This window comes from Aegilops tauschii, chromosome 5, assembly GCF_002575655.3.
Source record: "Aegilops tauschii subsp. strangulata cultivar AL8/78 chromosome 5, Aet v6.0, whole genome shotgun sequence".
Lineage (NCBI taxonomy): Eukaryota > Viridiplantae > Streptophyta > Magnoliopsida > Poales > Poaceae > Aegilops > Aegilops tauschii.
The window spans coordinates 464,987,452-465,001,782 of NC_053039.3; the positions used below are offsets into that span (position 1 = coordinate 464,987,452).

At 48.0% G+C, this 14,331-nt stretch overlaps 2 protein-coding genes across 6 annotated transcripts; one reads left to right on the forward strand and one right to left on the reverse strand.

Annotated features, from left to right (window-relative positions):
* Positions 1-874: 874 nt before the first annotated feature.
* LOC109741003 (probable E3 ubiquitin-protein ligase BAH1-like 1) lies at positions 875-8,319 on the forward strand. Of its 5 annotated transcripts, XM_040390850.3 has the most exons (8): positions 883-1,128; positions 5,690-5,917; positions 6,456-6,700; positions 6,774-6,819; positions 6,961-7,037; positions 7,286-7,423; positions 7,618-7,676; positions 7,776-8,319. In XM_040390850.3, exons 2-8 carry the CDS (start codon positions 5,707-5,709, stop codon positions 7,879-7,881), a joined length of 882 nt encoding a protein of 293 aa, XP_040246784.1. In that variant the 5' UTR covers positions 883-1,128; positions 5,690-5,706; the 3' UTR covers positions 7,882-8,319. The 5 variants fall into 5 exon arrangements, with proteins under 5 accessions (XP_020155669.1, XP_040246784.1, XP_020155670.1 ...); XM_020300080.4 differs by having other exon boundaries at positions 875-1,128; positions 6,774-7,037; XM_020300081.4 differs by lacking the exon at positions 883-1,128 and adding an exon at positions 3,294-3,572 and having other exon boundaries at positions 6,774-7,037.
* A 504-nt stretch (positions 8,320-8,823) lies between these two features.
* On the reverse strand, positions 8,824-12,385 carry LOC109740991 (myosin-binding protein 7). The gene is made up of 3 exons (XM_020300063.3): positions 10,987-12,385; positions 9,358-9,407; positions 8,824-9,262 (listed from the first exon to the last, which is right to left on the reverse strand). Exons 1-3 carry the CDS (start codon positions 12,343-12,345, stop codon positions 9,169-9,171), a joined length of 1,503 nt encoding a protein of 500 aa, XP_020155652.1. The 5' UTR covers positions 12,346-12,385; the 3' UTR covers positions 8,824-9,168.
* Positions 12,386-14,331: the final 1,946 nt, after the last annotated feature.

Below are 14,331 nucleotides of genomic sequence, written 5' to 3' on the forward strand. Positions count from 1 at the left end.
AGTAGAATGCCAGAGACATGAAAGGAGAACGGTGGGACTAGCGGAGGAGGGATTGGCCCAAGCCACGAGCCCCTTCTTGATGTTGTCTAGTAAGATTGACGGTGGCGCTCCTTTGTTGCGGAAAGCACGCGTGTTTCTCTCATTCCATATATATAGACCATGAGACGAGTATGGCTCCGTTTTCTTTTTTTTCAAGGACTTGCCTGTAACTTTTCATTCTCATAAGAAAGTAAAAAATAAAGGCTTATTTTATCTAGCATATGACCTTGGGCTTTTCGAAAGAAAAAAAAAACATGAGCAATGAACAAATGTAAGCCAAGGAGGGGAGTTGATCGTTATCACTGGTTTGGTGTAGGCGGGGAGAAGGAGGAGCCGTTGTGGCCTGCCCACGTCTTTGTGGTAGGGAAGCCATTCCATCGCATCCGCCCGTTGCTCCTACTGCGGGTGCGGTGCGGTAATCATGATTTTGTTGGCCACTAAACTAATGATGACCATCATCCTAAAGCGGCAGCCATGTGGGCCGATACCGTCGCTAATCCGGCCAGAGTGCTCCGGCTCCTGGCCTATCGGCTAGGCCAGACAGCAGCCGCCGCCCTAGCTAGCTAAAAAAAGATAAATGTTATCCGAAGCAATCCCATTCTTCTTAGCTCTTGTAGCCATCACCGCCCTTTCTGGTGAAGAAGAAAGACAGCCAGACGTTGGATCCGGATGACAGGACAGCCGTCGGATCGGAACGTCAAACATTTTTTGCGCGTGCGTGAATGGAACGGGGAAGCAAGCGCGCGAGCGAAGCCAAGCAAGCAACGTAACAAGACCCAGCTGGGGCCCACCAGGCAGCTGGAGAAGGGCAGCTACAAACTCAACGCGGAACGGAGCGGGCAGTCCAGTCCACCGAGCCAGAAAAACACAGAGGAGAGGAGAGGAGAGGAGAGGAGAGGAGCAAAAGTTTGGTTTCGTCCGTGCCCCCGTCCCCCGAGCGCCTCTACCTCCCGCCGCCGCCCCCGCCCGTCTGCCATTAAAAGCCGAGTGGTGGCGGCGGCCTTTCCTCCTCACCTCACGGTCGCGGTCACGGGCGACCACCGCCTTCGACGCCGGTCTCTCTCGCGCCTTGATTGCCTCCCGTCGCAGGTATGCATGCATTCATTCCTGCCACCGCTCCATCGCCGTCATGGTTGGTTGCGGCTTCTGGCCGCATCTCTACGCCGCTTCATATATATGCTCCACGTCTTCTTTGGTCGGTGTCTACGAACTCATCTATCTATCCGTAGGATTTCGCGGTGCGTCCATTGCGTTGCGGCGTGGCCGGTTCCAGGAGCAATCACCATTCACCACTTGTTTTCTCAACCCATTTAAATAAGCTCTCATACATAATTTGCTTTCTGGAATCCAGTTACAGTAGTATCTCGCCGGACGACAACAAATTAGTGTACAGTCCCATGCTTCTTAACCTCGTTTTGTTCTCTGGAGGAATATATTCGCTTACTACTACCAGCAGTCCGTATCACATTGCATGCCCCAGCCGTGTTAGTTTCGTCGTCTTCTTTGTTGTCTTGTGTACTGTAGTACTCCATAGCTAGGCTGTAGTTGTTGTTGCTTTGCAGCCTTGTATCGTGTTTCAAGCCACTGAACTTCACTGCAATGCCAAGATGGGGGAATGAACGAAACCCCGCTGCGGATTAGTTCTCTTTACTTTTGCGGTGTTTTTTTAAAGAAAAAGGTCGCTGGTTAGCAACTCAATCTCTGAGAGTCAAATGCCTTGGCCTTTTAGTATCCAGTTAGCATAAAATATATATTTTTGCGGGGAACATAAAATTTTTTATTCTGGAAGGAATGGGTATTCACCATCTGCTTGGTTTGATGCTTTCAATACTCTACTTTGTATTCATAGTCAGCGCTCATTTGATTGTAATATTATTTCCAAGATTAGCCGCAATGAATGTTGATTACAAGATTAGCTGTGTTTAGTGTACTTGATGTCGATTTCAAATCATAATTATTGCAATTAGTATTTATTTTTTAAATTATTGATGATGCGATAGATACATCATTACAACAGCATGAGACGTTGGATATACTCGTACGTGGTTGAATGGCCTAAATTATTTGGATTCACCAAACAGGTGCTTTTATAAGTGGGGATTGATAGTAGATGAGCAGACTTGATCTCCGGTGAGGGGGTTGATCTGCCATTTCCTTTCGCAGAAGCACTGACATGTCTTGTAGAGAGAGAGAGAGAGAGAGAGAGTACTGAATCCACATAGGTGACCCCATCCGGATATGACTGACAAATCGGATGCATTCCTGGATACTCGTAGAAAATTCCAGGGCGAGTGAAAACAGCTGTCCACGTACCAAGCCTTACATCTATTCCTAGCATTTGTCGCCTTTTCCCAATTCCAGGGGTACGTACAGTACAATCTACTCCCTCCGTCTCATAATGTAATGTCTCGTAATGTAAGACGTTTTTGGAGTTCAAAGTGAACTGCAAAAATGTCTTACATTATGGGACAGAAGTAGTACTAGTAAGTAGGGGGAGCCAAAAAACCTGAACCGCAACCGATAGCTGGCTCAACATATGTGATCACATGTTCACATCCGCAGCGGGGTGGTGGTTGCAGACTTCCAGTGGAGAAGAGGAAGTAGGATGCAACGACCGGCACGCGTGTACGTAAGCTTGCTTTCGTTCATCCTTCTTGCCGCTGATGATGACCACGTTTAGGGTTGTCGCCGCCACTAGTACTAGTAGCAGAGTCCAAACAAACCAATCCTTTCACGTCGGCGGCGACGGACGGGGCGGGCCCGGGCCGCGGCTAATCCGTCCAAGGTGCTCCGCTCCGCGCTAAAAAGCCCTAGCTGGGCAGCTAGCTAGTAGCTACAGCCGTTCTAGTCACGATAGATAATAATAAAATCCAAAACAAAAAGATTGCGCATGCACCAAACTACGTACGTCCTACTCACTCAGATCTCGGTCGATGGATGGATGACAGCCACCGGAGGCCGTCGGCCGGCCGCCACGCTGCCGTGCACGTGAAGAGAATAAACTATTTTTTAGATTTTTTTTTTGAGGGCAACTTTTTTTTTAGATGAGTGAAGAGAAGAAACAAGCAACGGAACGGAACAGCTGCCGGTCCAATCCAATTATCTCCTGCTCCGACCCTGGGCCGTGGGCCCGGCCAGGTGGGAAAACGGGACGGACGGGAAAGCCCGACGCGGAACCGACAGCGGAAGGAGAGAGAAAGGCGGAGCGGAGTGCGATTTGATTTGAGTCTCCCCTCCCCTCCCCTCCCAACCCAGCCAAAGCAAAGCAAGCGCGGCACGACCGACCCACAACCCCCACCCCACACCCTACCGTAGCCCAGCCCCAGCCGACCGCCTCCACTCCGCGCTGCCCACGCGACGCGTGCCCGCCGCCTCGCCGCCGCCCGCCATTAAAGGCCGGCCAAGTGCGACTGCGGGGCTCCACCTCTCCTCTGCCTGCGCGCCTCCCGCTCGTGCTCTGCTCCGTCGTCGTCCACTCGCTTCGGCCGCCGCCGCCTCCTCTCCTCTTCTATCCGGCCCGCCCACCCATGCAGGTATTAACCCCGCCCCGCCGCCCCATTCATTATTGCTGCGCCATCTGGTAGTGCCTCTTCTTGCCCGCTCCATTCTTTCGCCGTTCCCTTAACTTGTCCATTGATCAATCCATCACGATCCCCTTGCCCGTGCGTTTCCTTCTCCAATAAGTATCATCATCATTTCCTTTCGAGGAGCAATCAAGGATCGTTTCTTGAGGCTTCGTGTTTCTGCGCCCCCGAATCCGCTATCTCTCCCTCCGTACGTCTGCGCGCGGGACCATGAGAAACTGACAAGAAAGTGCGGATACATCTCTGCTATTCCTTTTATTATCTCGTTATCATAGTTCGATTCTTGCGGGAATAGATTCGCCTAGTCCATGTCCTAGGCTGCGTATGCTTCTCCTCTTAATTTCTGCACCTTTCCAGTGCTTTCCAGTCTTCTCTTCTGTCTAGCTCAAACATTCATTCGCCGCAATGCCAAGGAATAAATATCACTTCATGAATTATTCTCTCACAGTTTGCCGATTCCTTCTGAGGCGGGGTTTACCTGTGGGTTAAGTTACTCAGCCCCCGAATAAAGTCAAATGCCTTGGCTTGTTGTTATCCGGTTAGTAACCTAATATATAATGTTTGAATCTTGGGGGGGTGGGCACCGGCGTTCTTTCAGAATAAGACAGTGATGGTGTCTTATCCTCGCCGCTGTGATACGAGTTCAGTTATTTTCATTTTATATTATTCAAAGTCAACCCTCGTCTTATTTGCACACTTATTCTGTTTCTTTTTTATTTTCTTTGAACAAGTCTGTGTCTGTCTTTTGGATACTCTTAATTCACATATATGATCACATTTCAATATCTGTCTCAGACTCTAGGTTAATGCATGCAAGTCTGTTTTTCATTATAACTTATAAGTATATATATGTTATTCCTCAAGAGAGTGTGATTCCTTGTTTAAATTAGTTACTTCGTTTGTGCAAATCTCCGTGACAACTATGATAACGAGTAATTTTTTTTATCTCGATCGTTATAATAGTTCGATTCCTGCAGAACAGATTCGCTTAGTCCATGTCGTAAGCTGTGTATGGCTTTCCTCTTTCTCTACCTTTCCATTGCTTTTCAGTCTTCTCTTGTGTCTCAAACACTAATTCGTCGCGATGCCGAGGAATAAACATCAATTCATGAATTATTCTATTCCTGTTTGCGGATTCTTGCTGAGCTGGGGTTTAAGTTAACGGTGGGTTAAGCTATTCAACCTCTGAATAAAGTCAGATTCCTTGGCTTGTTATTGTCCAGTTAACTTACAGTATATATTTGAACCTTGGGGAGATGGGTACCCCGTTCTTTCACAGCCGGATAGTGATGATACCTTCTTCTGGCTGGTGTCACACGCTCCATTATTTTCATTTTTGACTGAAAGTCAGCTCTCGTCTTATTGTAAGCCGATCCACTTGGTGCACAGTTGGTCTGTTCCTTTTTTTTCTTTGAAGAAGTCTCTGTCTGTCTTTCGGATGTTCTTGATGCACATATATGATCACATCTCAGTATCTGTCACAGACTCTCAGTTAATGCATGCAAGTTTTTTTATTATTATAAGTATATGTTATTCCTCAAGAGAGTGTGATTTCCTTGTTTAAATTGGTTACTTAGTTTGTGCAAATCTGTGTTAGTTTGGGTAAAATAATCTGAGCGTGGTCGCTTTATCTGTAAACGAAGCGAAAGCCTGTTTTCTAAAATTTGGTTAAATTGATTCAAGACTCATATTCATATTAAATGGTTACTGCATATAAAGAGTACATCTGAAACATCCTTTCTTGGTTTACAGAGATGATATTGCAACCAGGATTTATGTTACTGGACTGCAAAAGTTTAAATGTCCAATGAATTATTGGAATTTTAGTATGGAGTTTGACGACATTTGTTAACATAAAGTTCTGTCCAAATTGGAAATTTCATCTGGTAACACTAACTCTGGTTACCGAAAAATTCCGACTGTTAACAAAAACCCTGATTGCAGTTACAATCATATTGAGTATACAGTAGTGTGCTTGATTTACTGTTGCTTTACACTGTGCATCAACTCTTTTAACTTTCCAACATAGTTTCCTCACGAATGCTTGGCTCTACCTATTTTTTCAGGCTTTTCGGTAAGCAAGATGAAGTTTGGTTCAATATATGAGGAGTACCTCAGGGCAGAGCAGGACAAATATCTTGCTAAATGCTCCCATGTAGAGTACAAACGTCTCAAGAAGGTATTGAAGCGATGCCGACTCGATCGCTCATTGCAAGCAGATGGCACCAACGGTGAGCAGCAGGAGGACAGGAGCGACGATTCTTCAGATGCTTGCGACTGCAATTCTTGCACATGTATGCTCAGCCTCTAGTGGCTACCCATTATCCCATCTTTCCCTTTTGTGCGAAGTCCTGTCCAGGATGTAAATTTGATGTAGAACTAAGAAAATTTTAGGGCAGTCATATCTTCTGATAATAATAAAAGTATTTTGTATACGCCAAATGATGTTTAAGCTCACTATCTGTTATACTCTGCAAATTAGAAGCACCAAAAAGGATACCGGCAGTAAATCTCCCCTTTTTATCAAAGATTAGGTGGTCCGATTTCCATTTGTGCAATCTGGTGCTCTAGTTTTCTGCCATTCTTCCTTTCTGCGTGAGGGAGAATCTAATTTCACTTTCTAGAATATTTGGTTCCCTGTTTATCAGGTCCATTTGATAGCTGTGAAGCCTTACAGATTTTAGTGCTGCTGATCTACATTTACAGCCAGACCAGTTATCTTTGTTTTCTTTGATTTGGTTGATATTACACTTACTGTTTTCACATTTTTTTTTCTACCGAGTCTACTCCTTGTGCTACTGGTATCCTGACTTGTGATATCTTCTTGTCCAGTGTGTGATCAGATGTTCTTTACAGAACTCACCAAGGAGACTTCAGATATAGCTGGCTATTTCAGCTCTAGAGTACAGCATCTTCTAAATCTTCATGTTCCTTCAGGATTGCAACGGTATATATGGCGCGTACGTCAATGCTTCATAGATGATCAACAAATCATGGTTCAAGAAGGCAGACTGCTAGTCAACTATGTGACTATGAATGCTATTGCTATTCGCAAAATTCTCAAGAAATATGACAAAGTAATTTGCTTGTCTCTCAACTGTCATTGTGCATCTTCAGGATCTTCCTGCTGACATGCTGTTGATTTTGCAGGTACATGGCTCTGTTAGCGGTAGAGATTTCAGGAGCAAGATGCAAAGTGAGCATACTGAACTGTTGCAGTCACCTTGGCTGATCGAGCTGGGTGCTTTCCATCTGAACTGTGATAGTTCAGACATTGATGAACCAGTAGGGTTCTTCAAGAACGGATTCTTCAAGAATTTTTCCTGTGACTTGACAGGAACACAGCCAGTAATGACAATGGCCATTTCTGAAACTATCAAATATGACTACAGTCTAACTTGTCCAATTTGCTTGGTAAGATTTTGTTTTTGTTAAATTTCTTCACCTCCTTATATACTTTAATGACCTTGTTCCTAAGTATGAAAACGGCAACTGCTAACCTACTAGTTTGCACTAACAAGCAGTACATCTTTGTTCATCACTTGTAATGTCATTGCTACAATATAAGTTCTTTTTTTGTGTAGCCTCTGCATCCATAAATTGTAGAAGTATGATTTTTTTTAAAAGATTTTTTCAACTTATGATTTTTGCCGTTTGCACAGGACACCTTGTTCAATCCATATGCGCTTAGCTGCGGTCACCTCTTCTGCAAAGGCTGTGCATGTGGTGCTGCATCTGTGTACATCTTCCAGGGTGTTAGGAGCGCACCTCCAGAGGCCAAGTGCCCTGTATGCCGAGAGGTATGCGAGCAAGCCTATGTGCTTTTATATGTATCATATCATTGCAACTGCACTGTAAACAAGAACACCGTATTGCTAGCATTTGTATCCATGGTAATAATTGTTTGCGCGCCGTGCACATTTGCTCGTGCCGCCCGATACGAATGAACTTGCTATACAGTCCGGACTAATTGAATTTGTTTTAAATACTTCAGGTTGGCGTGTTTGCTCATGCCGTGCATATGAACGAACTTGACCTGCTCATCAAAACCAGGTAAACTCAAACCTAACCAGCTCTCCCTAGCGCAACAAGAGTTCAGGAAAAGAAACCACACATTTTTCCATCTCTGATTCGCATCTACTGCTTGATCAGGTGCAAAGATTACTGGAGATGCAGGCTACGCGAGGAGCGGACCGAGATGGTGAAGCAATCCAAAGAATACTGGGAGTCCCAGGCCATGCTGTCGATGGGTATCTGAACCACCCCGGCATTGCCATTCTTTGCTTACATTGGTGACATATCGACCGTCAATAACCATCCGGCAGCGCTCGAGTCTCAAGCGTCAAGATTCCTCTAAGCTAGCAGATTTGATCCATTGACTGCTACTTTGCTACTGATCATTACTCTACCAACCAAGCAAGAAGATGTACCCAAAGATAGCAGAGACTGACATAACCAGGGAGGCCAGGGGAAGCATGTTCCCTTCGCTTTCTTTATGTTGCTGCCCACCTGGTCAGACCTGGAAACAGCCCGATCCAACCAATTCCTTTGTTTCTACCTTCTGTACTGTTTGGAATGGTTGTTGTGCTCAGTTTTGCTAATTTTTCCTACCTGTCTACTGCTTTGGTCTCTGCTTTTGAACACGGAATTCCTTCAAGAAACCAGCTGGAATTAGATGCAATCCCCTGCTAGCTGAGTACTCCTGACTCTGTTGATTTCGACATGTCGTACCGATTTGTCTGTTCAGCATGTGCCTACTTCCATCTGCAATGAACCTTGCCATGATACGATTTCAGTGCGACGCTGCATATCCCACTGTCCCACCAAACTGCACAACGCTGTTGGATCGTACGAGCATATGTCGCGTGTGAAGTAGTCACTAAACACTCTTATATTTCTTTACCGAGGGAGTGGTTTCAATCTGCAATTAGAAACAAGCCTGTCGCAAATTGCTCACGGTGTTCAGAATGTCCAAAATGACACCATACCATGCAGTACCGAATTTCTGCTCTGCAAATGTTCACAGAAGGAGCAAAGCTTTCTTGCCGAAAAGACATAATAAATCACCAAAGCGTGCTTTTCTCCCAAGATGATGACATGATGGCACCACACATGAATACACAACAATTGTGGGACAAAGCAAAATTCACCCAATCGACCACGCCAACAGATTCTGTACTGGCAAAAAAGACGCATCAGATACAGTTTGCACGAATGCGCAGCTAATTTCCTTGACATCAACTCATCAGTCATCAATCTTCAAGCAAGTAAAACAACCAGCGATCACTGCACGTCTACACGCGCACTATACAAGCATATAGCCTTTGCTGGTGAGAAATATAAGCAAAAGCGACCCCCCAAAACCCACACTGACAATTTCTGGATCATGGCACAAGGATCCCCCATCCCGCCCTGGGGCCAAAGAGAGATCAACAACTAAAGAATTAAAACAACACCATCTCCGCCCAACCTCCGAATAAGAAAATGCGATTTGATGCAGACTTCCCAACCAACGGCTATGTTATTTACATTCTTCAGATAGGCTTTACTTTCTTCTCATGAGAGTCTTCTGAATCCGAGGGCACTTGTCCAGGAGTATGAGCAAACCCACATTGTTACTTGATAATCCAAATGTATACCTATCCACAAAGTAGATGAGCAATCAATATCAGGAGGCTTTATTGATAAAATAAACATGTATCATGAACTGAATTCCCGCGGAAGGCTCTCATACCTGCTTTGTGATGGCTTCTTTTTCCAAGAGCAAAATAATGCGATGGCCCACTGCAAAAGATGATGATGACAAACATTAAGCTAAGGCAAGAAGCTTTATTGTCCTCAAGAATAGTGGAAATAAAGTGTAAGCATATGGTGACTTCAACAAGGTGCATTCATCTCAGGGTCCAACATAGCAATATAATAAAACAGAACAGAACAACACTAGGTGAAGTAAGAAGGCGCGCACATTGCTGCTGCGATTGAACACCAAAAATAATCCTTATATACCAACCTTACAATCCAGAGGTTCTATATTACTATCCTATTTTGGCTTCGTTCTGATGTTAATTGCACCCAAATGTTCAGAGTTAATCATTTACCAACAGCGTGATTTGGCAAAATTTTATCTCATTTTTTAAAAACAACTAGAACTAGATCTTTAGAGGATATCAGCAAAAACAGGTAGGACTACACGGGATAGAAACAGATTTTGCTGCCTGGCTTGCCCCCCCCTCCCTCCGCGCGGCACACCTTCACCACGGATGCCTCATTAAATACGCACGTACGTGCATTGGCCATTGCTGATGGCACAGGAGAAGGTGAAGCGTTCACATGGCGGATCGGATGACAGTGGCCATGAGACAACCAGGGTGGTCTCATGGCTTTCTGTGTGACCACCACCGCCAATCCACCATCCCTGGCACGCCTATCTCATCACACCACCGCCTACCCGCCGACGACAAATGCTAGGACAGCAGCGAGCAAGCAGGGGAGCCAGCAAACATACAAGAGGATACATCTGTAGATTAGGAGCAGTTTCGATTCTGTCTGGGCTGGCCCTACAAAAACAGGGTGAGCCAATATTTTGGCGAGAGAATCCACTGCCTCTGTTTCACCACCAAGCGGACATGAAATCTGAACTGCGGAACAAATTATATTGGCATGGCTTCCGAAGATTTGGCCTCCATCCAAGTGGGCCAAAATCCTACTGGTCAATGCCAAATTTTTGGTGGGGTAACTCCTGGCTACCATCCAAACAGCCCCCCCCCCCCCCCCCCCTCCTTTTTTGACAAAACTCAAACAGCCCTTTAGTGTTCCCCCAAAGCTTGTATGTAGGAGATACAAAAAATTCTTAGTTCCACAGACACGTGCTCGCTAGCACAAAGGTTACATACTCCTATACAATTTTGGCTTCGTCCTAATTTGGAAGTTTGAAAAGAGTTGCAGAAAAGTAACTAGTGACTAGTGGATGGAATTAATCAATTGCCAAAACTCTGCATTTGCTATATTTTCAGTCTCCTATATTAATTAGAACTAGGTCTTATACAGGACAGTACCAAAATCAGCTTGAACCATGGTTATGACAGGACGTTAATAGAAACAAATTGCGCGGCAAACATTCAGCATCATTCCAAACTTCTAGGCCAAAACCCATGCAAGGTTAATGATTTTTTTTATTTGAATCTTGCAAGATCAACGAATCTGCACAGATGCTCCACATCAAATTTTTAACAAACCACCAATGCTTCAGTTCCATAAATTTTCTAATGCAACCTATAAAGCAAAGCCAATTTGTAAAGGTAACAACTGAGACATGCATTCAGTGCAAAGGTAAGTGTCATATCAGCATAGAAGATCACCATACCTTAAACAAGACGGGCTTGGAGAATGTCCCGGCGAGTGCTGTCTTCTTGTCTTCCCTGACCGTTGTATCTGCGACCCCTACAGCTTGCTTTCTGGGCAAATGGTGCGCAACAGGAACAAACCCAGCACCAGTGCCAACTGGAGCGGCGTCTTTGGCTAGCTGTTGCGCAATCTCCCGAAGAAGCATAAGCTGAGCCTTCTCAGTGCGCATTCCCAGCAGAGCCTGGCGCATCGATTCCCGGTCAGCCTCCAGCGCTTCCAGCCTCATGTATAGCGTCTTAATGTCCGGCTCGAGCGCTTCATCTTCGTACTTGTCCAGGACCCTGGCGGTAGGAGCTGCCGCACCTTGATGCACCTTGTCGATCATGTAGACCCTGTCGCTGCCACTGCCAGAATCATCGTCGTCACTTCCCCCTTCTTCGACGCCATATCCAGCAATGGGAGACTCTGGCAACTCATCATCATCATCACAGTGTTCGACAGTCTCCTCATGTAACACCTCGTCAGCAGAAAATCCGCTTGTTTCCTGCCCAGCCGGCTGCAGCAATGCCTCATCTGCATACAGGTGGGCGCCCTCGTCTTCCTCTTCCTCCAGGGACGGTTGACCTAGTATATCCCCATCCTGGCCGTGCTCGAGGAGGCAGATCCGGCGCTCCAGATCCGCGCCCACCGCATCCTCCTCGCTCCCCTCCAGGCCGTCGTCGTAGTAGTACTCCCCGTTGTAGCAGCGGAGCTCGGGGTAGTAGTCGCCGTCCTCGCCCTCGCCCTCGCCCTCGAGGAAGCCGTCGCCGCCGTCCCCACGGCCACGGCCCCGCCCCTCGGCCTCGTCGTCGGCGTCGGGGAGCGGGATGCCGAGGCGGAGGCAGGTCTGCTGGTAGGCGTGGAGCCTGGAGCGGACGCGCGCGAGGTGGCGCGCGCGGCGGGCGACGAGGCCGCGGAGGTGGTCGATCTCGGCGGCGTCGAGCGCCATCTTCTCGTCGGCGAAGCGGCGGAACTGGCGCAGCTCCATCTGCACCTCGGCCTTCTCCCGCTGCAGGCGCAGCATCATGGCCATGGCCTCGCTGGCGGCGCTGGCCGCGGCGAGGCGCTCCTCCTCCACCTCGCCCCGCAGCGCCGCGGCCGTGGCCTGCGCCGCCGCCAGGGCCTCCCGCAGCGCGGCCGTCTCCTCCTCCGCCTCCACCCGCGCCCCCGCCCCCTCCTCCTCCCCGTCCCCGTCCCCGCCCCCGCCCCCGCCCTGCTTCTCCTCGCCCAGCTTCCGCTTCACGGAGCGCCGCCACCGGACCGCCGCGGACGGCGAGGAGCAGCACGGGCGCGGGGCCGAGTCGGGGTCGCAGTCGTGGTCGTGGTCATCGTCCTCCATGACGGCGGCGACCCGGCGGGCGCGGGGGTTTGGGGGGGGGGGGGGGGGGGGGGGGGGGGCGGGGGGCAAACCGCAGTTCTCTCCGCTCTTCTTCTCTTGGCTTTGGATTTGTGTGTGCTTCGATTGGGGGGAATCGGCGATGGTGCGTTTGGTGGTGCGTGGCGTTTCGTGTTCTTTTTGTGCGGCGCGTGGGGTCTCAAGGAGGAGACAATCAGACAACGAAGGAGATTGCGACCAGAGAGGATATTACGGATTTGGAATTCAAATGCTCCAAGTGAACAATCCTTTTTCTTGGGGGAAACTCTTTAACTGAAATATTCGTCTTGTACTAGGAATAGCTACATTGCACTTGCCAAATGGAACAAAAAGGATTTCTTCGACAAAAAGAATTCCCTGCTTGCCTATGGATTTGTCTTGTATGTATACTGCCGAAAAAAGGCTAAAGCTCACTCTCCTAACCTCTAAAAATTGTATTATACACGTTTAATCTACTTTTAGTAGGCTTTCTACGTAGGCATTCGTGTCACCGTTGCCCCCACTTCCCGTCACTACTCGCCGACGCTACACGAATGGAGTTGGTCAACTTCCCGCGGGCACTTCTGGTCCTCCCCACAACCTCCTGTCGATTATTGCTCGACGTTGCCCTGGATTCTTTGTGGTCACCACACCAAAGACGATGTTGGCGTATTCACAACCGTTAATGGGCTCCTACACCCCTCTTTCGGCACCCATTCACCCCCCCCCTCCCCCTCCTTTCTCTCCCCTTAAAAAACACCCATTCACCTTCCCCTTTCTAAAAAAACAACCATTCACCAACTACCACCACACACGTGTAATTGAGTTGGCGGGAAGGCCGCCACGGGGACCCAGGGAGGTGAATAACCTCCTCACACCCACTGTCCGTCCTCCCCACAACCTCTCGTCACTTCCCCCTCGCAACGTCATCCCGACGCGGTCTCGGCTCCTGTGTGGTCACCACCACCAAAGATGGCGTTGGCATCGCCACCACTGCCCCCTCTTCCACATCACCACCCCTCTTCTCCACGTCCAGCTTTCACTTCATGGAGCATCGTGAACGGTGAGGAGCAACAGGTGCATGGACCGGAATCAGTTGTGGCTACGACGGCTAAGACGTGGTCGTGGTCATCGTCCTCCATGACAACGACGAGCAGGTGCGAGGTTTTGGGATGGTCGTGAGGGCACCAATGCAACCATTAATATGCTCCCACACCTTGGTTTTTGCACCCATTTCATTCACCCCCCCCTCCTCGGCGTTAAACAACACCCTTGCACTACATTCCCCTCCCTATAACGGACCCACCCTCCAACTGCTACCACCCACATGCAATCGAGTTAACAGGAAGGCCTCCACGGGGGCCAAGGGAACAACAAGCAGGACCAAGGGTGGTCCTACCTTCCTGGCTTGTCGCTCGAGTCAATGTTGCGCCACTTCCTCGTTGTTGTTACACGAATGGAGTTGCCCCCCCCCCATTCCATTCCCGTCCTCCCCACGACCTCTCGCCGCTTCCCGCTCGCAACATCATGCCAACGTAGTCTCCGTTCGTGTGTGGTCACTACTACCGAAGATGATGTTGGCGTCGCCAGAACCGTAGAGGGGCTCCCACACCTTTCTTTTTCGTCGCCCTTCACCTCCTCATTGATGAATGGGCTCCACAAGATAGAAGAAATACATGGTGAGCATTCTAGGGTGTCTACAAGATAGTGCACTCTAAAAGCATCAAAACTGGTTTTAGAGGACGGCCCTCGAGAACTATTATTATAGAGGTTTCCCATTCACGGAGTCTGCAAGAGTTGTTCTAACTATCACTACACAAATGAGAAAAAGAAGAAGATTACTATTTTTCTCAATGGATGTAACTGTTGGCAATAACGTTTTTACGATTGTAGGTTTGAACAAGGGCCATATAGATGCCAAATAATAGTTCCTCTCCCTGTAGAGGAACATACGATGCAACCAAGGCTCAA

Excerpts from the sequence above, each read along its gene's own strand:
- LOC109741003 (XM_020300080.4), top strand. The coding sequence starts at position 5,707 with ATGAAGTTTGGTTCAATATATGAGGAGTACCTCAGGGCAGAGCAGGAC. Across the intron at positions 5,918-6,455 it reads CGACTGCAATTCTTGCACAT|TGTGTGATCAGATGTTCTTT; the intron begins GTATGCTCAGCC and ends CTTCTTGTCCAG. Across the intron at positions 7,038-7,285 it reads TAACTTGTCCAATTTGCTTG|GACACCTTGTTCAATCCATA; the intron begins GTAAGATTTTGT and ends CCGTTTGCACAG.
- LOC109740991 (XM_020300063.3), bottom strand. The coding sequence starts at position 12,345 with ATGGAGGACGATGACCACGACCACGACTGCGACCCCGACTCGGCCCCG. Across the intron at positions 9,408-10,986 it reads CCAAGCCCGTCTTGTTTAAG|TGGGCCATCGCATTATTTTG; the intron begins GTATGGTGATCT and ends CATCTTTTGCAG. Across the intron at positions 9,263-9,357 it reads AAGAAGCCATCACAAAGCAG|GTATACATTTGGATTATCAA; the intron begins GTATGAGAGCCT and ends CTTTGTGGATAG.